This window comes from Cinclus cinclus, chromosome 3, assembly GCF_963662255.1.
Source record: "Cinclus cinclus chromosome 3, bCinCin1.1, whole genome shotgun sequence".
Classification (NCBI taxonomy): Eukaryota; Metazoa; Chordata; class Aves; order Passeriformes; family Cinclidae; genus Cinclus; species Cinclus cinclus.
The window spans coordinates 25881485-25907628 of NC_085048.1; the positions used below are offsets into that span (position 1 = coordinate 25881485).

At 36.7% G+C, this 26144-nt stretch overlaps 1 protein-coding gene across 2 annotated transcripts; it reads right to left on the reverse strand.

Annotated features, from left to right (window-relative positions):
* Window positions 1-877: 877 nt before the first annotated feature.
* Window positions 878-21414, reverse strand: LGSN (lengsin, lens protein with glutamine synthetase domain). Of its 2 annotated transcripts, XM_062488564.1 has the most exons (5): window positions 21385-21414; window positions 15631-15690; window positions 14030-15026; window positions 3693-3871; window positions 878-2077 (listed from the first exon to the last, which is right to left on the reverse strand). In XM_062488564.1, the coding sequence occupies exons 1-5, from the start codon at window positions 21412-21414 to the stop codon at window positions 878-880; spliced, it is 2466 nt and encodes an 821-aa protein (XP_062344548.1). The 2 variants fall into 2 exon arrangements, with proteins under 2 accessions (XP_062344548.1, XP_062344549.1); XM_062488565.1 differs by lacking the exon at window positions 15631-15690.
* Window positions 21415-26144: the final 4730 nt, after the last annotated feature.

Here is a 26144-nt window from a genome sequence, read left to right on the forward strand (position 1 = left end):
ATCCTTGGTAAAATCAAGTTTCCTAATTAAGTACAGTTTAAGCTGTAAATTCTCTGGCTTTTTTTACCCTTTTTTTTCCTCATTTGCCATTTAATTCTGAATTAAACCATTAACCATCAGAATAGATATAAAACCAACTCATTTTTTATTGCACAGTGGCCTGACACTGCTGCCTTTCTATGAATTATTCCCTCTTCAAGTCACTATTTGATTTTTTAATATCTTTATTTAACTATAATTCTTAAAAACTCCATTCAGCAGCAGAATTTATGATGTATAGATTATTATATAATCCATCCTGTCTTTTTTATTTATTCCCATCAAGGTACTGATTCCTGCCTCTCAGGTTCTACAGCCTCAGCCCTTTGCCCTTCTCTCTACAATGTTCATTGTTCTAGCTTATGCTTTAAATCAAACTCATATACTTTTGGTTTTGCAATCCATCAGTTACTGAATAGGCTGGAACAAATCCCATAACCATGCTGAACACAAGATTCCCTGCCTTCCCCAGTTCTGAACCCCACCCCTCACTGCTGTCCCCATCACTCCCACCTTTCTGCATGTTATACAGTATAACAATTGTGTAGTTGCTCTTCTCCATTTCACTTTCTCTTTTCTTCTTTTCACCAGCTGGTCTGCCAGAAAAAAAACTCCACTTGTGTTTTAATAGCCTGTTAATGTTATTTCATTAATATATCAGGTTTGTGCTGCCATGACTGTACATGGACAATTAAGTGTAATTACAATATACTATGCAAAGGAGGGGGGGAGGGAATCTCAAAGCATTAAAACATTTTTAAATAAATATACTAATTTCAAGAATCTTAGCCGTTCACTGTATGCATTTACACAGCAGCATTACAGAAGAGTGCTCCTTCTAAATAAAATATCCCAGGCATTTATTTATTTCACTATCCATCTCTTCAGTTTCTAACTCATAATGTTTCATGGCAACAAAGTATCGGATAAAAGTTTCTCCTAATGCTTCCTTAATGCACGAATCTTTCTCAAGCGCAACCAGAGCATCTTCTAGTTTCAGAGGAATTGATGAATGTTTTGGATCACCAGTGTGATTTTCTTCTTCAAGCATATCATCATAGCTGAGTCCTCTCTTTATTCCATCTAGACCTGCAGCAATAGTAGCAGCAAGGACCAGGTATGGGTTTGCTGCAGCAGAACTTAATTTATTCTCTATGTAAGTGCCTTTTCCACCATGGCATTTGACATTAAAGGCACAGCTGTTGTCATTATATGCCCAATTTGCATTTACAGTCTCTTTTGATTCCTTACTGTATTTAGAATAAGGCTTGCGGCAACTGGTGGTAGGAGCCATCAAGCAGCTGATAGCTGCTGTGTGTGCCAAGAGACCAGATAACCAATTTTTTCCAAGCTCTGAGAGCTCCTCAACTCCATAACCAGCAGAAAACAAATTCTTCTGGCCATTCAGATCCCACAGGCTATGTGATAGAGCCCCCAAATTGTAGAATCCTGATTCTGAGAAAAAGCTAGCCACGTAGTTATACTTCTTAGCCACCTCTTTAAGGCCTGTTCTAAACGTGAAGGCACTGTCAGCAGCATCTAGGCCAAACGCTGGATGAAAAGTGATCTCCATTTGCCCAGGCCCACTGGAAGAAGAAAAGCTTTCAATGTTGGCACCAGCATAATACATTCCTTCAATAAGTTCCTGAATGAAAGTCTGGTCATGGTTATTTAGTATCGTGGCTGCAGGAAAGGATATTGTCTTTGAATTTACAACCTCAGTAATGCCATAAATACAGAATTCATAAGTGAATGCAGAGTGTAAAGAAAAGCCATTGTCCTGAAGCTGGCTCAGCTGTTTCTTGGCAATGTGCCTTGGGGAGGTCATTAGTGGGGTGCCCAGCACAGTGAAGGAATCACATATCACTCTTGCAGTCTGCTCAGTCCAGGGTAGTATTCGAAACGTTGATAAATCAGGGTTCAGAATTATGTCACAATTGAAATTGGTTGCATTTATGTAGTCTAATTCATTATCTTTAGGATTCAGTGTCAGCTCAAGGTAACTTCTGGGCATGGCAATACCATGAATTGCTTTCTCCTAAACACAGAGCAGAATGACATATTACCAAACCAGAAAATAGCTCAGTGGTATTTTTATGTATACAAAAGATGTAAAATTCAGATTCTCAGGTAGAACAATGATATTTTTGTAAAAGAACCCTAAAATGCAATGATCACCAACATGAAGGGTAAGAACCAGTTACTGTCTTTAGAAAGAAAAAAACTTTCTGAAAGATTGATGTTAAAAACCATTACATCAATGATAATTTCTAAAATTTACATAAAGGACAAAAAAATTCTTCAACACATTTCTTGTATGGTGTTTATATAATTAGTATCAACAGTTAGGCGCACTCTTTGCAAGTCAGACTTTAATCTGTAGTTAGTCTATTTAGCTTCCATACCCTCTGACCATTTTGTTTAAATGGGCCCAAGTGACCACACAAGATTCATATCAATACAATTCAAACTGTAACTTCTCTTTAAATGCTGTTTTTCAGGTGCAAACTTTAACAGAAAAATCCCACTTTCTAGACTTAAAAAGTTTGGGGTAAAATGCAGGGAATTGCTTCCAGGTAAGAAAACCTCATAATTATACTTTCTTCTCCATTTGAACAGAATGCTTCAACTGATGAAAATTAAATGCAGGTGAGACCCTAAGGAAGGAACATCTACCTTCAATCAAGCACCTTTACAACTTACCTTATGATCAAACATTTTTCTGATGAAAGCTGCAATTAGGCCTAGTTCTATCAAGTGGAATTTGGCTCATATTTACATCTTACCTTCATTCTTCTAAGGGAAGAAATTGCCATTTGTGTGAGTAGAGGAGACAGAACAAACTCAGAAAAGGACAAGCTCAGAGCTGAAAATAACCAATTTTGCATATCCAGATGGAAATTGCATATGGTGGCTTCCCCTCATATGAATGAATTAATTAATTAATTAATTAATTAATGAAATATGTCTTCTTTTAAGCAGCTGGCAGTCAAAGGTATCAATGTGTGACACCCATAACTCCATATAAAACTCCATACTCTGGTGAACTCTGCTCCAAGATGTCTAAGCTGTCCATTTGGCACAGGGAAAGATGTCAAAAGTGACTACCCCATAGTAGGAACTCTCCCTCTTGAACACTGAGACCAAATTTATCCTACTTCCTAATTTGATTTTTATTTCCTGAGTCATTACTATGGCAAATATTGCTGTAAAATCATTTTGCAAAACAGTGATATTTTGCTATCTTATTAATAATTATGAAATGTCTCATAACTAAAATGATTTTATTTCCAGTCACTTTATTTCTTTCAGTGCAAACACTCCTTTCTTTTCTGCAGTTTAGAGATGTTCAGCAAACTCAAGTTTTTTATAATGTGTTGAATCTGAAAAGATATTTTTGAAGGAAGTGATTATTAGAACTTCAAAGAACTGAAATTATTAGCCTTATCTAATTAGATTACTATTTGGAGGAAAAGAGGAATAAATTATTACAATGATGAAAGAAGTCCAGATCCTTTGGAACATGAGAAAGGAGAGGGAACAGATAATTTGTTCTAAGTTGGAGTTGCTGCCTGCAGTATGGAAAAAATATAATTTAGGGATGGGGGGCAAGAAAACACATAAAGGTACAGCTAGAAATGAAAAAAACTTACTTGAAAAAATCGAGAAGGAACATTCTTTGACCTTGACACACCATGGAGGTCTACTGATTCAAATCTGACAAACTGCACGTTGTCCCTGGCCATCTGCTGCTTAATAAATTCAAGATGAGAGAGCAGGTAAAGAAGAGTTGGGTTTTCGAGGCCGTTTACATCAGGGTCTCTGTTGAATGCTAGAAGTGAAGAGGAATGTTCACGTCAAACAAAATAATGAATGCTGGAATAAGGCTGTTCTCGTAAAAAATGCAATAGTAGGAAATGGTGGTGTGGGGTGTGAAAACAGAAATAAGAAAAAGATATGGATCATGAAAGAATTTTGGAAATAAACATATGTATTTTTCCCTGCCATTCTGTACAAAATTTCTTTTTTTTTTTGAATGGTCTGTAATTTAAACTTTATTTCCAGTTAACAAGAGAGCACATGGTAAAACCAGGTTTTATGAGGTTTGTCGAGTTTTTAGGAGCAAAAGCAGTAACTGAATACCTATTTCCCACTGAAAACTGACAGAATATAGGTGTTGTTTCTTCAATGACTTTGTAAAGTGTGTTGATACAGAAACATAATAAATAAAAAGGGCACTTGTCTTCTACTAAACCTTTCTCAAGGTCTCTTGAGGAAGATTGCTGTCTTCTCCAGCATAGGCAATGACTTTTAAGGGAAGTTTGTGCATTTATGCATTTGCTGTTATGGAGCCATCTTATGAACGGTAGTGCAGAAGCTGTATTGTTCTGTGAACTTCTTGACATGAAGGCAATAACACCTGAGTATAAATTCTATAATGGAAGCAGAGAGATGGACACAGTAACTTCCTTTCAACCTCAATCTCTCAGCCTGCTTTTCTTTTGAGTACCTGGTATTGTTTTTGTTTGAGTTAAACTACATAAGGCAATAACTTCCACTTAGTACAATAAACTAAAAAATCCAAGAGTAACATTTCATATTAACAGGCAAAAAATTGGGGAAAATTTATTTCTTTTCTCACTTCTGGGAGAAAAGTCCACCATTCTTCCTGAGGATGTGTGCAGATGAATTTTTGTTGATGTTTCAAATCCACAGTGGAAGATCTCCAACAGCAACCATTCACCACCAGCCTTTAAGTGGAAGTTTAAAGCTTCATGCTGAGGCTCTCTGAAGGCTGGTGAGAGCAATCCTAATCTCTCCAGCAGCAAATTACCCAAACTAGAGCAGATCTTGTCTAGCAGTAGTCAGCAGACACAAACACAGCTTTTGACCTCTCCTTTGGGGCAAGTAGGACTGCCAGTTGCAAGAAGTAAGAAGGCTCAGCAGCTGGCCCAGCACAAGGCTGTCAGATTATTCCCTGAGAAGGCCACCAATTCATCTGTAGCCATGAAGACTTCTCAGAATCTTTGGGTATTACTTGAGCATCCTCCAGCTTAGATGCAAGGTCAACCAAGTAAGACAAAGTTAACTAATAACAGTGCTCTATGAGGAATGGCAGCTGAAAGCACAGAACAAAATTCAAGTAAATAGGAGAACAGAGTAAAAACTGAATAGAAAGAAAATAACTTTGTCAGATTCACTTCACTTCATGACATCTTTCTCTTTGATCTGTTTCAGCTCTAAGTTATGGAAATACCTTTTTTTTTTTCTCCATGTCTTCTATAAACACTGGGGCAATATTCCATTTAAAAGATAAGTATTAAATAAGGAAGTCCTGTCTAAATGTTTTGTGTAACACTTACTCTGTTGCAGGTGTTGCCAAAACACAAGAGCAAGCAGGGAGGACCAGACTTGTCTTGCTTATGCCACCAAGAAAGTTATTTAAATACCACTTCAGTCATCCTGTAATGTTGTTTTTCAAGATACAGGTATACTGGCATTTGCCAGATTTGACTTTTTTATGAACATGACTATTATTTATAAGTTTATTAACAGGTATAAACTGTGGTTGTTCAATAGATTAACAGAACTTTAAAAGATTCTGAAAATCTTCCTCAAGTTCTAGGTCCTAAATCTTCCTATCGAGAGAAGTTTTTTGGTTTTTTTTTTAACTCCAGGGACAGAAATCTCAGGCTTTCACCTTTAAAACAGTGCTCAATGCCTTATTTTATTCATGTTTAATTTCCTTGGCAAAGATGGTAAACATTTCCTGTCAACCACCTGCCACACTGAGATTTTTTATGTCTCTGTATTGTTCAAAGTAAGGCTTGGGTGACTACATTTGACATCAGTCAACATTTGATGTAAATTTTGCAAGCATTTCGTCAAATGTCCTGAAATGTTGTCTGTTAAATCTCCATCAACTGAACAAATATTTTTCAGGTAAAAATATATAAATCATGAAAAAACAGCAACTTTAATTCTAATCTAATTAATTCTTTAAAACAGTGTTCCTGAGAGACATAGATTATATAAATGAGTATATAAGAAAAACACAAATGTTATGTGCATTCATATTATTGTTGTGCAAATTAATTTTAAAGATACAGCTACAAATATGCTTAATTTAAACATCTGCCAATGGTAGGTAATTTTCAAAATTTTATATATGTGTGTTGTCTTCAAGCTGAAGTTATTTGAATAACAACCATAAATTCCACTATGTGAACAAACATTAACAGAAAATTCATACACATATAATGTTTCTAAAGAACACTAAGAAAGAAAAAATTAATTACTAAAAAAGCAAGAATTTGTATTCTCCAGTTTGTCTTCTTTTATGGTCAACAATACTTCTTCTTAAATTAGAATAATAAATTGTATATATATGTCTAGTACTAATCTAGAATTAATCTATATACCAGTGTATATGCCCTGCTAGGCAAAAGACACTGATTTTTTTACAAGAGCCTTTTTCCAAAATCTTTTAGAACCAACAGAAACAGTCATGCAGCCTTCACATACTTTTTAGAGTTCATCTTTTATATCCTTTGTAGATTAGCTTTCTCATTGAAATAATGCTTCTGTAAATTGTAAGATGGACAAAAATGTCACCTCTGGTTGATTTTGGAAATATGAGAGGGGATTTGTTTCTAAAGTAATAACTAGTGAATAACTACAAACTGCTCACTTTTCTACTGCATAGGACCCAAAATATGTTTTCTTGGCAGCCACTTAATAAATCACTGTCAAACTACATCCATGATGTCAATAATTATTAAATTTTGGGTAGGTTTAGTAGGGAACGGGACTACTCTGTCTTTACTCAGTTCATATGGCCATTATCCAGAACATTAGTTATTAGAGGTAAAGTAGGTGATAAATATTTGACAGGCCTAGCTGATTTAGAATCACAGTCTAAAAGTTTTACATTCTTCTAAGGGAGGATTCTGTTCATGAGTATGACTTTTTCTCTAGGTTTCTGGGTGTCTAGAAATAAGGGCTTCTACCTCTTAATTTTAGAAAATCTCCTTAAAGAAACATGTAAGTTCAATGAGATGCTCAGATTTCCATTCAGATTTTCATTTTAAAAATCAAATAAAAATCCAGACTGAACATCTCTCTTTAAGCAGATCATTAAACATCTACATCAGTTTGTCAGGACACAGAAAAGTTTGTCTGTTTCTGTCTGCATTTCTCATTTAATTTAGCACCGAGAAACAATTGTTAATATTCCTTTTTCTACTGTAATTTTTACAAAATATCTACAAATATAAAATTTCTTCCCATATCTAAAAATATTAATTGCACAAAACTAAAAATATTACCAATAATAATAACTATTATTATATGCTATTATTATTTATAGCAGAAGAGTGGTGCCATTCTTAGATTATTAATATTGAAATCACCCAGATTGTTAAGAGCAGCTAGGGCAAATAGGTGACATCAGCTTTCCCTTCTTAGCAACAGAAAAGTGACAAAACAGAAGGAAGTGCACGTCCCAGATCAATCTCTAGTTTTCAATTTGTTTAAGGCCACCCCCTCCCATAGTCTCATATTAAACCACACCACAACTAAAATAAAAAATTTCTTAGTACTAGAAGAGGTTACTATGTTAGAACTCTAACACAAGGTTCTCTAAAGATCTATATTGACCCCTTTCTTAAAAACAGATACCTTGTGTTGATGGTATTCACTAGCAATGAGTCCCCCAGGGTAATCACAAAACTACACTTCTCTAAAGCCTGTGTAAATTTCTGTCAGAACTAATTTAAGCATATCTGTTCTTCCTTACAGAGCTCTGGTTTGTATATTTAAGAACAGCCAGTTGACTTGTTTTGCACAGCACGTTATTTACTGTTCTCATTTTGCCTTCAAACATTAACCGCCTTTATTTCTCAAACCTTATAGGACAGCTTTTCCTACAGTTGATACCATTCTTATTGCTACTTTTCTACTCCCATCTGTTTTTTTGATAGGGTAAGTAGACATGAATTGCATTTGAATGCTCTATTGATGTAGTAATCAGAAGCATCTTTGATTGAAAAAATATGCAATTTCCATTTCTTTCTCATCTGAGAAAGTTTCTCCAAAATTGTTTACTGATGTGATTTCTGCAGTAAAGTACATAAAAAGTTATTTCCTACCTTATATTTTAATTCACCTATGACTGTTATCAGGGGAATAAATAGGTAAGCTTAGTAGAAACTCCCAAAGGATGGAGACTAAAAATATTTCCCTGATCTGTTTGACAGTGAAACTTTCAATTCATTTTTCTCCCATTCATTTCTTTGTCTCATGATGGTCTGCTTTTTTTTTTTTTTAGACTTAATTGCAAAGCAGGCTTTCTACTGGCATGACCAAGTCAAAGCTCAGCTTTCTCATGAGTTCTATAGCTAATTTAGAGACTGACATATAGCTTCAATCAGCCATGAATTATTCTTTCCAAAGTGTATGGCAACAGCATTACACAGCTTCTCAGAAAAGATACATCTTCAAGAGTCAAATACAAAGTATATTTTTATCTCTCAGTAAATGAAAGATAAAATAAATAACCCATATTTTTTCACATTCCAAGATATTTTATAAAATGGCTCCTCTGTAGTGAATGAGTAAATCATCACAGTTGTGTACAAAATATAGAGGATTTGAAAACAGCATGTGCAGGTGGCTGGAAGAAATTCAAGTTGTGCAATACCCAATGGAATTACCTGAATGATAATCCTAAACAAGATGAAACTACACAGTTGTAAAATGGGAAGTCCCTTCTGGCCTAAAAATATTTTCCTAATTTTAAAAAATCAAGAGAATCATAGAACAGTTTGGGTTGAAAGAAACATAAGAGATCATCTAATTCCATTTCCTATGCCACAGGCAAGGACACCTTCCACTAGACCAGGTAGTTCAAATCTCCATCCAATCTGGCCTTAACACTTCCAGAATGAGAGAGAGCACTATGCTGAATGGGAAGCAAGGCTAAATAGGGAAGAGTCTCTGTACAGTATTGAAGGTAAGGACTAAACTTTTCACAAATATGTTGTAGAGGGAGAGGTAGCTGGCAGTCATAACAAGAAAAGAATGTATTTCCCTTACATTGGGTCCAATCTAACAATTTTTGGACCTTTAACAATTACTGTAAAGTAAGTAAGCATCTCCAGTGGGTGGGAAGAATTGTTTTCTGAATACACCTCTTTCTCACATAGTCATGCCATGACTAGATTATGATAAATACCAGAAACAGATGAGTTGAATCTCAGCTGAAAGAGGACAAAATAGATCAGAAAGACTGGATGGAAGTCCTGTCCAAGTATTTTTCTTTTATATAGATTAAGAGGAAAAGTGGGAAATCATGCAGTGTCACAGAGAAGGAAGATTTCAGCTGTTAAAATGAAAGATTAAAGACGTTTTGGTTGCTTTGGTTTTTTCTTAGTTTGTTAGGTTAAAAAAATGGTGTGTTGTATATAGCTTAGTTCAGAAATAAAAGTAAAAGACAAAAATTTTCTCTTTTTTTCTGACAGAAAATAAGAGCAACCAAGAGGGTTTAGAAGAGCTGAGCTTCAGCCGCGCTATGCTCCAACTCAGTTCAAAACGTAGAAAAACAGAGAAAAATGTTGTTGCACCCAGAGAGGGTGTGAGGAAAGGACACGAAGAAACAGAATGTCTTTGGTTCTTCACTTTAGGAGACCTGCAAGAAAAGCACAGATTGTGTAAAATACAAAGGTGAAAAGGGTACCAAGTGAAAAAGACAGTCCAAAATCCCAAAGTGAGACATTGTTATGCTGCAGGAATTACAGCAGAGGCAGTGACTATGAAGTGACCACTTATGTCCCCTGATTGTCCACTTACAGCTCCCAAAGAGACTCCATTCCTATTTCCTTGTGACTGACTAGATTTACTGAACAGACTCAGTAGACATGTCTCCTCCAGGTGAGCACATACGATAGTGAAACACATGGAGAGCTGAAATTTGGTTCAGTCTGTGTGAGCAAATTTTTGTATGTCCATGGAGAGAAAAGCCTAGGCTATTTCTTTGCTGAAGGATTCATAACTCTGTCCCTAAATATTAGGTAGCATCATTTGTTAGTGCCTCATTATTAAAAATAAGAGCTTTGAACAAGTCAAGGGTAAGGACATGAGGTCAATATCGTAGTAGAAAACAAGATTTCTTGTAGGACTGATGAAATCCACTTTTAAGTATGAAGTACAGCCTGATAGTGTCTTCTTGATATGTTTTTCTTTAAAAAGCCAAGCTAACAAGGGAACTTAGTATTTGGGGTCAGCATGTGATTCTTGAAGCATTCAGACTTTCTTGTGTGCTTGAAATTTCAACAGTCACTAGGTAGCTACACTAGGTACCTGCAGCCATAGCTGAAACATATTTTCTTTCTTCAGAAAATTTCCTCTCTCAAACAGTTCCTGGTATCACGTTGGTTCATATTTATATGGCCATATATTTGATATATACTCAAGAAGATGAGTCCTGTGCAGAGGACATGCTTCTGGAGCTGTTCTGGATGCCCAGCCCTGCAGTCTTCACTAAATAGATTTTAAAACATTTTTTATCCTGGCTACAGACCAAGACATGCAAAGCAAATTTGAAGCCTCAGGTGATACTTATTCCCTTGCTTTGCTCACCTACAGCTACCTGGGGGTGATGTTGTTTCCTAAGGTCCAGAAGAGCAATTTCTCCTCAGCCTGTGATATCACCAGGCTCAGCTGGTCTTTCTGCACTGTGTGTGACTGCTGAGGTCACCTGCAGTCCCTTGCTCTGGGAGCCCACACCCCCTTGTATCACAGGGGATAATACACCAAGATTTTGGGGTATTATGATCCTTGGGTGCTTCACATTGCTTGAATAAAGATATTCCCTTTGGCCTCCTCTCTGGCCACTGTAGTATTAATATTCTAATTTAGTAGCATGCAGAGCAGCATGTAGTGAGATTTCAGTTCAGAGGTCAATATACACCTCCCTTATATACACTACATATATATAGCTATATACACTGTATACTATACATAGCTATATACACTACACATGCAGCACATGCACGAAGTCATCCTGTGTGCATGTACATGCTATGAATGCTTATTTAACACTGCATACTTTCTTTACTGCTATTCTTATTCTTTACTGTTTGGAATCATCCTTCTTTGTGTCCCTAGAATGCAGGCATTGAAGAGCTTAAGCACCTGGTAATTGATGACTCCATACCAACTTGCAGAAATACACATTATTGTCAGATATAGACACTTTGGCAAATAAAATTCCTAAATTCAGGTTAGTGCTGTCAGTATATTCACCTAATTAGCTGCATGTGTTAGTTTCTATCTTTCCATGGAAAAGCACTTTAGATTGAGTTTTAGCTTTAGCTTCAGCTCCGGTTTCTCTGACATTCTTCAAGTAATATTGTTCTTACTAACCCAAATATCTGATAAGTCTTCTGCTTTTCTATTATTTTTCACATGCCCAAGCACTTCTTTTACAAAAGATCTGTCAAGAAATGGACAAAATGCAGTAATATTTCCACATTGTCCAATTAGAATTTTGGAAAAAATATATTGATTTATTGTTTTAGAGATGTTAGCCATGTCACTAACATGACTGCACATAAATCCTCTGATGTACTCTGAATCACTGATGCTCAGTTTTAACACTGATGCATGTTTTAACCTTTCTACTGCTGATCTCTATATTGTCCCTTAACTGTGTACTTTTATAACAATAAAGTATAGTCCTGTTTTGGCCTGTTTTATCTCAACATTGAGTGGATCTGAAATATAACCTCTTGTAATTTTTCCAAATATTTTGGATAAAGTCTTCTGATTTGAGCAAGTTCAAATATTTGAAAACTTATTATTTTTCAATAATTATTGAGACTGTGTTTCAGTCGAGATATCTTTAGATCCAAGACTTCAGGCACTTCGGTAGCTGAAATATTTAATATAAAGTTTTAGTCAAAAAAATAAAATTATTTAGGACTTGAATTTATCAATCACTAAATTATCATAGGCAGCAATGAAATACTGTTCATGCAGAGGCTCATTAAACAGTTCAGAATTTTATCTTAAATTTTATTTTCTTCAGCTAAGTTACTGAATGTATTCAATGAAAATTAAATTTTGAACACATGAAGTTCTTACTAAGTAGAAGTTATTTCTGTGCATTCCATTTACTAGCTGAAATGCACAGTGAGCCCTACAATTTGTTTGGTCAAAGCCAAATGGAATCCAAACCTCATGAGATTCCAAACCTCATGAGATTCCCAAATGTTTGATATTGAATACTTTTCTGAGGAGACAAAACAGTTTTCTCCCACCACCCCCATAGCTCTCATCTGTAGGTCTCTTGCAGCCACCACTCATCCAGGGCAGGATTAATCCCAGGCAGGTTTAGGCATCTCAGAGTTAGACAAATGACCCAAACTAATCATCACAGGACTTTTTCCTCACTGAGTGGAAATACACACCTACCTTCAGAGATCAATTTTTCATTCACTTCTAATAGATCTTTCAAGACAAAATGCCTGTCTTTATTATTTAGATAATATACTTGGATTAGCTACTTCGTATTGAATGATTACAGCTGGGTTGAAATCTCCCTGTGGAATCTACAATTAATGCCATCAGTTCCTTCTGCCTTGTAAGTGGTGCTATGACAAAGAATAATTAGTCCTATGCTTTAAAATATACTTGCTGGTTTTGCAGACAATGAAGTTAAATTTTGATAATTAATTTTGCTAGCCTTTATCAATGTGAAAAACAACATAATCTGGAAAGGGAGCAGCATCAAGTGTAGGCTGAGAAATAATCCTCTAAACTTTTTATTCTAATAGACATGACTAGAGAGTGGTTCAAGTGTGAAATATCTTTTCAAAGCTTTGCATTTCTCATGCAGTGCCTTGAGAAAACACTGATACCTGTTCATAGATATCTTTTTTAGACTTGCTCAAACTGGGTAATACAAACAACAATTGATATGTTCAAATTGTCTGTTTTCAGAGTATCTATAACAGGGTTTCTATCCATCTGTTAGGAGACTGGAAAAAAACAGGATAAATTAATATTATTGCAAAAATTTAATTGCTGTTATTATACTTTGTTACATAGTTAATGATGGATGTTGTATTTTATCAGTTTAGAGATTCATACTTCTTGGATCAGTAAGATAAGTCAAAAGGAAAGATATCTGTCCCAGAAAGCTGATAATGTGATCTCAGACTGATGTTCATGGAAATGTATTAATCTCATATTCATACAGCTGACAAACTGGTGTTTTTGTGCTTCCTGGAAACAGAACAACAAACTGTTCAAGCCCATTGCATTATCATAGCTAATAATAGTTTTCAGTTTGTTGATCCAGCTAGCCCAGAAGCTTTTACAAAGAAATCACAGCCTATTAGTAGCAATTAATTGTCTCTCTAAACACTTCCAAAATGGACTTATTGAGCAGCATGAAAATAAGTGGCAGTTCTCTCTGCCTCATTTGCTTTTCTTCCCCCATAATTTAGAAGAGATGTTTTTGCATTCCAGTCCTCTCACAAGACTAATAATTGAAAATATCATCCCTACATGGGAGCAATTTCTACTGCTAGAAATGTTTAGAAATGTTTTTTAAAAATGGAAATTTTAAGAAGCACAGATGCCATCAAAACTTTGTAGTATATAGCAGAATTTTGGGAAATGCTGCCTGCACTCATTTTCAACGAGGAAATATTTCAGTTTTAGTGAAAAAGACATGACCACTTCAGCGTGAAAGTTTTTGGCAGGCAGTTGGGCTTTAAAAATGCCTTGCTTTAAAAAAAAAAAGAAAAAAAAAGCAGCATAGATGTAGAGTACAATATCCAATCCATCCTGATCACACAGAAAGCACAGGAGTCAGTTCTCTGTTGCACTAGCTCTGACTTAAGTTTGCAGCTTAGCAAAAAACCAGGAAACAAGAGGAGCATTTTCTTTAAGAGGAGAGCAGGTGATGTTTAAGTATCCTTACCGTCGAGGCCTGTGGAGGAGTCAAACTGAAACTCAGGAGCTGTGCTTTCTGCAGGTGTAGGAGCTGCTGGCAGTCCCAGAATAAGGTGATCCACATTGCTTCCCACTGGCTGCTGCTGATCAGAGCCGGCAGAGCTGAGGACCAGGACGGTTTTGCTCTGCTGCCCCATTCCCTCCTTGTGGAAGCTGAGATACTTCTGCTTTTCCTCTCCAAAATGGGGACTAAAAGTCTCAAAGGGCCAGCCCTGCTTGTCAGATGTTTTCTCCTGTGGTTTCAAATTTTTCTGAGCAAAAGTGCCACCTGCCTTGCCACAGAAATTGGGCCCATGAGAAGGCAGATGACCTTCACTCAGCAGATTTTTCAACTCTTGTAGACTTCGTTTAGAAATGCCAGGGGCCTCCTTGAAGGACTCAGCAGTACGGCTCCCTGGCATGGATGCAGCATTTCCTAGGGGGCCCATCTTTGTCACATGAAACTTGACAACTTTTTCTTCCCTCCCATCCCGTTCTTCTGGCTTACCCCTTGCCTGCTCACTGTCCCTCTCCCTCTGCACTGCCTCTGTGCAGCCACCTTCCTCTGCATCCCTCGCAGGCTGCACAGCTGCAGGCAGCTTCAGCTGAGCTGCTGTGTCTGTTCCCTCATGCATTTTTCCTAATATTCTTCTCCCATTATCAGCATATTCCAGGGTTTCTTGTGTTTCTCCATACCTGTCTTCTTTACCGCCACTGCCAGAATTGGGATTGATGTGACCTCCTCTGTCCTTTTGTACTTGAGGAAAGGCAGTGGGGTTTTGAAGAGGCTGCTCTGATGGCAGTTCTGAGAAACCAGTGGTTCCTTTAAGGGGACAAGGATCTGGGATTTTTGAGGTGTGGGACAGCTCCATCTTCTCATTTTCTAAAGGAGGAATATACTTTGTAGGACCTTTGATTCCCTTTTTCTTTCTGAAACCACATATATTGTTGCCATCGACTTCGTCATTGTCACTTTCAGATGTGTTCTGTAACCAGCAATAAAATATACAACCAAACAACATGCATGAATGACACAGAACATGGCAATGTAGCACTACCACTTGCTGCACTTACCTTGTAGTACTTCCACTACTTCTTGATAATGAAAGTCTTTGTGAACACTTACTTTGACCTTTAAAATATCTCACAGAACTCTTTTTCTTGTGTTTTAGAATAAAATTGGAGAAAACTCCTTCATAATACTGTTTTTAGCCAAACTTAGTAGATTGTAATATAATACATTGTACATTGCGTGACATCATTTGCCAAACATGTCCTTTAAAGTTAAAAAAAAATAAATGTATTTTAGTACTTGCAATATAGCACAGATTTCAGTATTGTGAGTGATTAATTATCTATATAGTGATTGAATTCTTCATTTGATAATGTCTTTAAAAAGACTCCCTGACTCAGTTTAACCAAAATCACTGCATAGCCAAACACAAACTATTATATTACTAATGAATATCTACTCAGGTATGTATTTAAGATATATGAACACTCATTGGTTTGCTTGGGTTGGGCTGGAACTTGCGCCTGTAAAAACACTGGGAAATCAAGGGATATCCTCTGAATGAGACCATTCTTTACCTTTTCCACAAAGGAATAATCTGCACTCTCTCCAATTTCTGAATTTCCAGAAGAAGGGATCTGCACAAAAGCAAAGTGAATGCCAGTCTGGGTAAGGCAAAAGTGATTTCTGTTGACAGACAAAAGCACATAGAAGGAAAGGTAGCAGAATCCAATGTGTTTATGGAATGAAGCAGCTACACTGCTTACATTAAGTTCATTAAGTTCATTAACAACTCCCCTTTTTCTGCATTATTCCTCCCTTTTTCCACTGTTTTCTCACCATGCTATTTTCTATCATTATGTAGGCAAAAGATGTTTATGGCTTCTCTCCTAATGAAGAGCTCACAGGAACATTTCCTCCCTCTCTTTCCTGCCCCAAATTTCCATGGCAGGCTGTATGTACAGCTGCTTTGGAGCTCACTGGGACACTGCTGTTGGTGTGGCAGGTAGCTCAGTGGGGAGGGTGAACCCGTGGCTCCCATGCCCATATCCTGACAGAGATGCCTGTGATGCCCACCTGCAATCAAACACAGTCACTGGTGCATTCACAACAGAAGTCCTTTCCTACCCTAGTTTTAGCACTCCGTGTTTAATGAACTCATTTCTTCATCCAAGGGCTTTGGTTTATTCCCATAACATGCTATAGTACCCCATAAAATAATTCCGGGTGTTTCCTGATACCTCTACACATTCACTCATGCAGAATAGACCTAATTCTTATAGCTCTGCACCATTATGGAATGGAAATGTAATAAAATAACTCTTTTGAAAAGCAAAGTGGACAAACACATTTCAGAATTCCAGTTTTAATACTTTCTCTAGTAAAACAAAAAGGGAATGAAGCTGGGGGAGAAACAGGAGGAGTGGAGGAACCAGGGTCTGCCAGATGGAAAAACACAAATCTTAAAATAAAAGATTCATCATATTAAATTTCTAAACATATAACATTATTTTTTTGAGAGAAAGAGTTTCAGCTATTAAAGCTATAATCATAAAAATTTATATTATCATTATTTTATGACAAATACTTGCTTTAATAACTTTTGTGGAAGAGGCTGCCATCATCACAATATCTTGATTTACAGTTTATGAGGTTTTCAGTATTCTTTGTTTCCTTTGAGTAACTCAAGACTAGTAACATATTCATAATGCCATATGCATTTCTGTTGTATAAAGTATGCTGATGCCTATTGAAAATTTAAAAATTAGACAAAATTTTTGCCTGTTGTCTATATTGTAGGTCTCTGAAAAATGTTCAGCAAAATGACTGAAGGGAAAGTTGAGCTCGTCCTTTTTTAATAACATCTGTACTGAAGTCAGACAAAGGATTGTTTATATATTGAAAGCAAAATGTCAGAAAACTACTTCTTCTTCACAACTAGCCATTCTAAAGAATTTCATGAACACATGGTACCATTCCCACATTTTAATCCTTACCAAAACAAATTCCTTCTGAATAGACATGAGCAGGATAAGGACTGATCACTTGCAAGTTTGTAAATGGAAATGTTCTTTATCAACAGACCTTGAATAACTGATGAGTCTATAGTAGTTTGTAGAGGGTTTATTTTCTATTAATAACTAGACTATGGTACTGCAGTTTGATTTTAGACCCAAAAGAAATTCTGTACCCATTACTCTTAAACAAAAACAGTGATAATTTTTACTTTTAAATAAACAAAACTCTTACAATTATACAGAGAACAAACTATGCATTACTTTAGGTCCTCAGCAAAAGGCACATCGTGAATTTTTGGCAGGGAAATTACTCTTAATTTCTAAATAAACTCAGTACGGACTTTAATTTAGAAAATGTCATTTTTCATTTTCATTTAATTCATTTCATCTCATTTCATTTCATTCACAGTGTTTTCTGCAGTGAAATAAACATTTCTATATTTGTTGCAAGGTATCACTGCAGCATTTCTTTATATTAAAGATAGTCATATGCATGAGATATAGCACAGACTTAGACTTACTTGTCTAGTAGTTAATGTGGTAAAGGCTTAGTACATGGGTAGAGAGGGGAGACCACCTAGGAACAGGACTTATGATTTATCTGTTTAACTTTTTATTTCTTGAAAGGATATTGTTTTCTACAGAAGACAGGGATGGTTAAGTGAAATAGTGCCAGCTGGCTACAAATGATTACTTAATTTAATTGAACCATGTGTCATGATGTGCTGAAAGGAAAGCAAAACAGTCATGGCATTAATACAGCAAAAATTTTGACTACTTTTCATTTCCTTCCTGAAAGTTCCTACAGTTTTTGCTCTGAATCAACAGTACTAGTAAATAGGCTACTTTATAGTTCTTTTACACAACATTTGTTTCAGCATCAATTAATTTTTGTTTGCTGATTTTCAAATACTTGCTTGCACCTTAAGTCAGAGGTCTTGGCAGTTCTGAAATATGTTTCTCTCCTTTAGCAAAGAAACGCTTGGGCAGTGATTCAAATATTCCTGCCAGAAGAATCAGCTCCAAAATACAAACAGTGTGGTCCACATTACACAACAGATCTGAGATTTAGGCTTTTCTTTCTAATGTTTTATCTGATGTTATTTTTCATTGATATTTATTGGTACTTTCCCAGGTTCTGGTTTCTGTTAGGTCTACTCATGTCAGTGCTGCAATTTGTGCTGATCCATTCTGCACTGGAGTTTCCACCTGGTAAGCCTTCAGGTAGAGGTGGACCAATGCAAGTCCTATAAGAGGCCAGAAGACTAGGCTGGTCATAATTCATTTGCCTTTATGGATAATCTCAGCTCATAAATAACAGCTGTACTTGTCTTCATTATATTTCTCCTATGTCACTCTGAGTACACAAGAGTCTGGATGTCTCTGACTATCAACAGATAAGGGCTACACTTAAGCTTTGCAGCAGCATGTTAAGGCACCATGCAGGTAGGAAGACGAGAGAATAGAGGACAGTAACAACAGGCAAATATTTCAGCATTGTGCAGATGAAATTGCTTGCTCTACTTAACAAAATTAAGTGCCGCTTCTGGCATGTGACCAGGATTCTACATCTAAGGGACATTTTATATCTTGTGGTAACACAGAAAATATAAATCTAAAGCAATTTTTCTTAATCAGTTTGTGTTCATTTTTGGGCTTTGTACAGCTCTGAAGTGGAGTATTAACTATATAATGAAATACAGTACTGCCAAAAGGCAGTTCATCTGTAAACCTGCCAAGCTGAGAGCATTGGAAATGTAAAGTGTTGCCTTTGGGAGGAATAACAAATACTAAGGTTTGTGGTGTGTGAAACAGGTGAAAATCCAGGGCATTTCTTGAACTTCTACCTTAAAAATATATTATATGTGACTGAAAATATATATCTGTAGTGTTCCATGTGGCAAATTCAGGTGCTGCAGAGGGAATCTTCCATTTTTCTCCCACTTTTTGTTTTTATAATGACTTCAGGCAAGACTGCAAACACTATTTTATTTTATAAACCTCTCTCAAAAACTTATTGACAAAACGCGATATGGAAATGAGAAAAAGAAACTCTCAGTAAAGCATTTGAAATGGGGGAAAAAAAAGAGAGAAATGGAATTAGTTTAAAAGGAGCTCTGAGTAACTATAGATGACTAGCTTCAGGAGGATTTCTATCAAAGTAAAAGGTGAAACAGGCAAGGTGCAACTCTAGCAGGACCTTTGGTATACTTAATCAACAAAATAACTCAATTTTCCTGCTACTGACTACCTAAAAACATGATGTAAGCATTCAATAAAATATAATAGAGGCCAAGTCACATTCTCATTTTTTTATTTCATGTCGTTAACTGATTTTTAAGAGGTCAAATTGTGATGATCTTTTTGAGTGCATACTATAGATTTTTCAAGAATGAAAGATTTTTTTTTTTCAAAGAACATCTAAATGTCAAAATCTGGTAAACCTAAGAAGTATAAAAATATGGGAAACTAAAATGAAAGTCAAAAATATATAGGATTTGGTTGGATTTGGTTGAAGGATTTGGTTGAAAGTAATTGTTTCACTTAGGTTTGATTTTTTTTTAAATCATATTAAAAAAACATTGGAAAATAGAAATGAAATGTTTCCACTCTTAAAAGAAAATGCTAAAATGTTCTTCAGGTCATGCTGACATAGGACATTATTTACACTGTTTGAACTTGTTTCCAGTTCTAATTCAAAAGACAGTTTTTCAGTTTTCAAATACTGTCATATTCTAAAGGCTGAGGAACTTTTCCTGTCCCACTCTGGCTGTTACCAGGTTACCCTTTACATCTCTTCCAGGTTGGTACATCAAGTTTATTTAATCTTTTTGTGTAGTAATGAATTTTGAATACTTGAAGCCAAGACAGCAGGAGGTGCTGCTTAAGACCTCACACAACAGTACCCATAAAGCAAGTAGTTGTGTCCAAGTGTTTTCTCTGCCCTTTTCCCTGGCAGGCAGAAAGCATTGCCCTGCTGCTTCCCCAGCAACCAGGCAGCAAAGAAGCAGAGGATTCAAGAACAAATTATCTACTGCTGAGAATTAATGAAGCTTCACTGGAGTCACTGGAGCTACAAAGATTTGAACCAGGACAGAATCTGGCCATGGAGCTGTACTGAGGAAAACACAGATATTTCCAGGGAGTATCTCCAAGCACAGAGAGGAGTTTTGGCTCTTGGGTGCAGTGCTAAAATAAGGCATGTGACGATAGACACTGGCTGCTTGTAAGCAAGAAACATGAGGATCACATACTTTGTCAAGATATTGCTGTGACTAATATCTCCCTCAGTGACCTTGTTTCATAAAGTGGCTCTTTGAGAGTGATTTACTGCTACAAAAACCTTGTTGTGAAGGACGTGAAAGTGGCATAAATGTTAGGTATATCTCATTATTTTTCAGTTAGGGAAGTTGAAGCACAAACTTGCCATAGGTCAAGGGAGATGTGCTGCAATGTGAGGACCAGGAAAAGTCTTCTTCCTTCTTTGAAACTTAAATATTCTCAATTATTAATATCCTTCATGTGAAAATGAATGGAGTGAGGTTAGCTCACAATATTGTGGTAGTAATTTTCACATCTAACATCTGCCTTTGTCTGCTACACCCATTCAAAGCCTTCATACTACATAACACAATTACCAGACAAGCTTCTCAAGGTCATTGATTATCTTGCTGCTTCAAAGCAACAGAGTTGTCCTTGTAACAAGATTATTTGCAATTACTTTCCCTTGACTATGCAACCTGCACTGTGTTAAAAAAAAAAATCCCTGAATAAGGCAGAGTGTCAAAATGAATAAGCTGATCCGTCCTTCACAGTGGTTTGGGACCACAGAGTATGAATTCAGGATAAGAATCTGTTAAAAAATGCACTTATATAGAAACTAAACATTTCCATTTGGGTCAGTAGCCTGACTCAAGAGTGTCACTTTCTAATCCAGGTCAGATCCCTATCCACAGACTGTAGTGCTTTCATTTGCATTAGTGAAGTTAAGCAAATTATTTCCCCAATAATACTAATAGGATCAGATTTACGACATCTATTTTTGTTGGTTTTGGTAAAGTTATAAATGAAACTAATAAGAAGTCAAAATCTCTTAGACTTGCTTCCTAAAGCAAATGGAGTGCCTTCAGCTTAAACAAGCTTTTCTTTCACCTGTACTTCCTCCAGGATCAGATCATAGTCAACATACATGCATGAAGAGCCTTGCACATAATTCACAAGGAACAACGCACTCACTTGAAATCTTGAGGCAGATGCAAAAAGTATTTTACATCAGTATACCTGCTCGGAAATTATTCATGATCAGTCTCTTACCTGCTGAGTAAGATCTTCCTTTTTGTTCATGTCCACTTCATTTTAGTTCAGGTCACCATTAGAAATGGCCTAGTAAAAGTCTAGTAGCAAGCTATCCCATATTTATAGGCACAAGCACAATGAAGGTTAGTTCACACAGAATTGCTGTAAAGTTCTTTTCCCAGAAGGCCACACAGATGATGAACCATGAAGAGCAACCCCAATGAGTCATGCCCAAGAGCACTGCTTTCTGGAACAGCGAGGAAATAATAAACTGACAAACATATTATTGGCTGCCTGCTTGGAAACAAAGGCAACTGAGCATAAAACTGGTTTACTCAAATTTTCTCCTCACAAAAGGCTTTTGTCCTGTAACAAGGCATTTCCATTCTGGAATAGAAGCTATTGTTAGGCTCCTTAGAGGTAAAACCTATACTGGGCATTAAAACAGCAGTATGTTTTTGAGCACATGAACAGGGGTTTGAAAGGCACAGAACACTGCAAGAGCAACATGCAGCACCAGCCAGTTATTCTGGCTTGCATGTTGAAAATTAATAGCATCTGGTGGTATTAGAATTGAAGAGAGGTAATTTTCTGCACTTTCTGGTCAAAAGGACACTTCTGAGCAGGACTATTCACACCAAATTGTTTGAGAGGCAGAGGCCAGACAACAACAATTGTTCTGGATTCCCATTTTTACCATTTAGAATGAAAGCAGGAATAACCTCAGTTCTTAATTTAGAAAAGACACACTTCCAGTTAAAAATCTCATTTTTCAGAGCAAGAAAAATATTCTTCACAACAACAGTGGTCAAACACTGGCACAAGTTGCCCAGACAGACTATGGGATATCCATCCTTGAAGGTATTCAGAATTTGACTATAAAATGCCCTGAGTAAACTGAGACAAGTTCAGAGTTGGCTCTGATTTAAGTGGCAGATCAAGCCTGATAACTACCACAGATACAATCCAGAATAAATTGTTATATGATTGTACATCTTATTCATTTGTACATATTTTTATTAACTTCATCACATCCTTGCAAGTACAAAACATCTCTGGCGCGCTTCTCATTCTACTCTGTTCTGCTAAACATAAAGACAAGAAAGAGCAACCTCTGCTTTAAACAGTGTAGTTGAGGCATGAATCTTGCAAACATCATTAGCAAGAAACAATCTTTTCATTAATGCTGGAAGAATCAACTATTTCCATCTCAAGTATTTATTAGGTCCTCTTAAAAAAATGTTGTTATATTTTGCTTTGTGGATAGCGTGAAAGAGGAGAGGGAGGGGATTCTCTGCCAAGATCTGCCTGCAAGATGCTGCTGGTTTCAGAAAAAATGTTACTGATTGGAGAATCTGAGAATCAGATTATTTTCAGACCTACCACTGTACACAGATTGCTGCAAAGAGCATTGTTTGGTCATCATCTTCCCACCTTTGGGAAATAAGGTAAATCAAGACAAATCTACTGTATCTCATAAGAAAAATTCAGGGGTTTGTAAAAAAAGACTTTTATATAGTCATGCAGACAGGCAGTTCCTGTAACTGAGCTTTTGTAAAAACCTGTTTTCAAATGGATATAGGGATATTCTTCCTGAAACCAACCTCTCTGCAGTCTTTACAAAAACAAACTAAAACCCAAAACTTGAGAGGATGGCATTCTAAGAGGGAGAAGTATTCTCACAATAGAGAGAAGAGAAGATAAAATTAATGGAATCATGTTTATTTTGCATTTATAATTGAATTCATGAGAGACATTATAAGTGGTGAATTCCAAATTCCTGAAAACCAAGCTTAGCACTGGCCACAAAAAGAAAGGCCCAAAATGTATGGAGTAATGTTTACTGCTTGATCAGGAGCACATCTGTGAGGAACAGCCATACAATGCTCATCTACACCTTGTTTCCTGGCAGATGGGTTGGAGCAGACCTGCCTCTTAGGCTTGTCCTAAAATTGTTGTCCCATCTTTCATCCCTCTTTGTTTTTTACTTCATTACAGAAGAACCCCTTCCAGTCCTAAAACCCTTTAGGTAGGTGTAGCAAAGTTCATCTTCCTTGCTAAGAGGCCTTGAGATGGTTTCAAATTGGCATTAGCACACATGTACTAAAAATGTTCTTTTTCCAGCTATACTGGCTACAAAACAGTTTTTAACATCTTTATAAATAAACCAAAATACTCAAGGGCATGTACAGTGCAGACTAATATTTTCATGGCTATATCACAGGAAAGGGAGCCTGAGAAGAACAGCTCAAAAAGGTGTTTTCTGGAGGAGAAACAAAAGATTTACACAAAATAGCCCCTTTATTTTACAATGTAGAACTGATACCATGAGTTTGCATAATTATTTACTCTAAATATGCAGGGCTTCAAACACAGTTTATCAAATAACAGTATAAAAGTCTAGACACTTAGAAATACAACATACTACAAATATCACAAAAGTGGCTGCTTAATACTTTAACTACAGATTTTTTGTATGCACTGTCTATGATGAATAAGTGTTAATAAGAAAGTGCAAACTGCTCATTATCCCATTAGTAGCTCTTCAGCAGCTAAAAAAAGAGATCCAGCTTCTCTGGTGACAGATACTGTGGCAAACAACTGCCAACTCAGGTGAATGATCCATGAGCTGATGGGAACCTTCAGGCAGACTTCACTGTCATCATGGCTTAAAACTACTTCTGATTCCAGCTACTTACAAAAGGGTGGCTTTTTTCATGTAATGTCAAAAAAGAAAAAAATTTTAAATTATTATTGTTTGTACTTTCCTCCCATTTAATTTGGCTTTCCAAGAGGGAAAATTTATATATACTATGAATTGGCATCATTTTAAGCAGCAAAGAGTCAGGCTTTGAGCATCCACCAGGAAATTATTTTTTCTCCTAACTAGTACATCCTAACTAGGTTACATTCAGTTGCTAAAAAATGCTTTCTCCCATTTCAGAAGCCTTCAGAACAACAAGGCTTTTAAAACCATTTAGCATTCTTATAATGTGGAGATTTCCAGGCTACCACCCAACTACTATTCACACTGCACAGTACTATATGGACATACAGGCTACAGTGTGTTTTGCCAGACCTATCGCAGGAGGTTTTTCATAAAAAAGACTCAAGCTCTCCAGTTCCAAGTCTGGCAATTACATGGCTGACAAAAGCAGGTAATCATTAAGTCTCTCTCCTACCATCATAAATGTATAAAAGTCTGAAGTAATACCTAAAGGCTGGTATTACAAAGCTAAATGAGAAATTTGAGCATTGAAATCTCTTCAAGTATATCTAACCTAATGGGTCCTTCACCAACAGAATACATTTCTTCTTTTGCCTCTAACCCTGTGCCTTGTCATCGTCACTAAACAAAACTGTAGTTTCTATTCACAGTGGCATTTTCTTTGCATTTTTTTACAGCTGATATATTATTTAGCATCAAGATTTATAATATATTTCAACTAATTAAATTCCATATTGCCATCTAGTAAAACTGATCATTGGAATTTAGATTTGCACTGATCCATCTCAATTACTGTAGCTATGTTTCTCCTAGGTCCCCTATTAAATTTTCCTTGCATGGTTTTCTTTTCCTGCATTCTCAAAAGGTAGGCACAATGTTCGCATTGAATTGGAACCAAAACAAGACCAGGACTAGAACAAGAATTCCCGTGCCCTGAGTTCTACCCAGTACACCTTCCTTCTCCTCCTTCACCTCTATGGTGGCAATATACTCACTTCCCTGGCAGTCATGCTTTACCACAGCACAGCTGCTGGACTGGGTGAGCAGCCATAGAGCCATGCAGCAGTTAGAGAGCTGTGTCCTGTTTCCTCTCTCTGCCTCATCCAGCACAGTACCACATGGGAGGCTGCCCTGCAGCATGGCCCTACTCAGAGCTCATCACCCCATGAGGAAGTCACTCTGTGACAAGGTCTGGAGAGGTGCTCCAGCAAACAGGGCACAAGACACTCCTTCCAGTGAGCCTTGTGGCTGCAGCTGGCCCTGCAGACTGTAATTAGCAATTAATATGGATTACAGTAAATCCAGGTAGTGCTTGACATTCTAATCCTGCAAAATACATCATGGGAGCTTTTGTACCATTATTCCAGTTTTAGAGCTACCGCTGTAATTCTGTCTCACTATGACATGCTCCCTGATGTGAAGCACAAGAAGCTGCATAGCAGAAACTGCATAACAGAAGTGTTGACGCCATCTGTGGCAGCTGGGATTTTCCTTAATATATCACGCAAATTCCTGGCAGATGTAGCAGACCTTACTTGACTCATCAGCACAGCAGTGTCACTGGCTGAGGTTCTGTAACTACAGATCTTTGCACTCTGTGTAAAGTCTTCATGATTCAATCGGGAACCACGCTAGTTTGGGAGGCCTTGCATCCATGCTGGAAGAAGTTAGATGGTTAATTGTGTGATAATCGATAAAAGATTTGTGTTAATCATAAAAGTATTGGGTTTTGTATAAACCAGAATACTAAGTTCTGAAGTGAAGCTTGGACATTAGATAGAAGAAAATAAATGATTAAATCATTCTGTTTTAAATACCCCTGTTGTGCTAAATAAGTTGTATCTACTACCACTTTGCAAAATCAGACTTTCGATAGATTTTGCAAAATCAGACTTCCTGACTTTGTTTGATCATTGCTGCCTATTTACAAAGACCAGACTTCCTGATTTTCGCAGGTTATCTGTGAGACTGACTATCACCCAAACACTTTATGGGTGTTTATTCAACTACCACTGCTTACCTGGCAAAGTTAAAAATTACAACGAGAGAC

Coding starts and splice junctions, on each gene's coding strand:
- LGSN (XM_062488564.1), bottom strand. CDS start 21,414: ATGAACAAAAAGGAAGATCTTACTCAGCAG. Junction 15,027..15,630: donor ATTATTCCTTTGTGGAAAAG/GTAAAGAATGGT, acceptor TGCTGGTTACAG/AACACATCTGAAAGTGACAA. Junction 2,078..3,692: donor TTCCTTCTCGATTTTTTCAA/GTAAGTTTTTTT, acceptor CTCTGTGTTTAG/GAGAAAGCAATTCATGGTAT.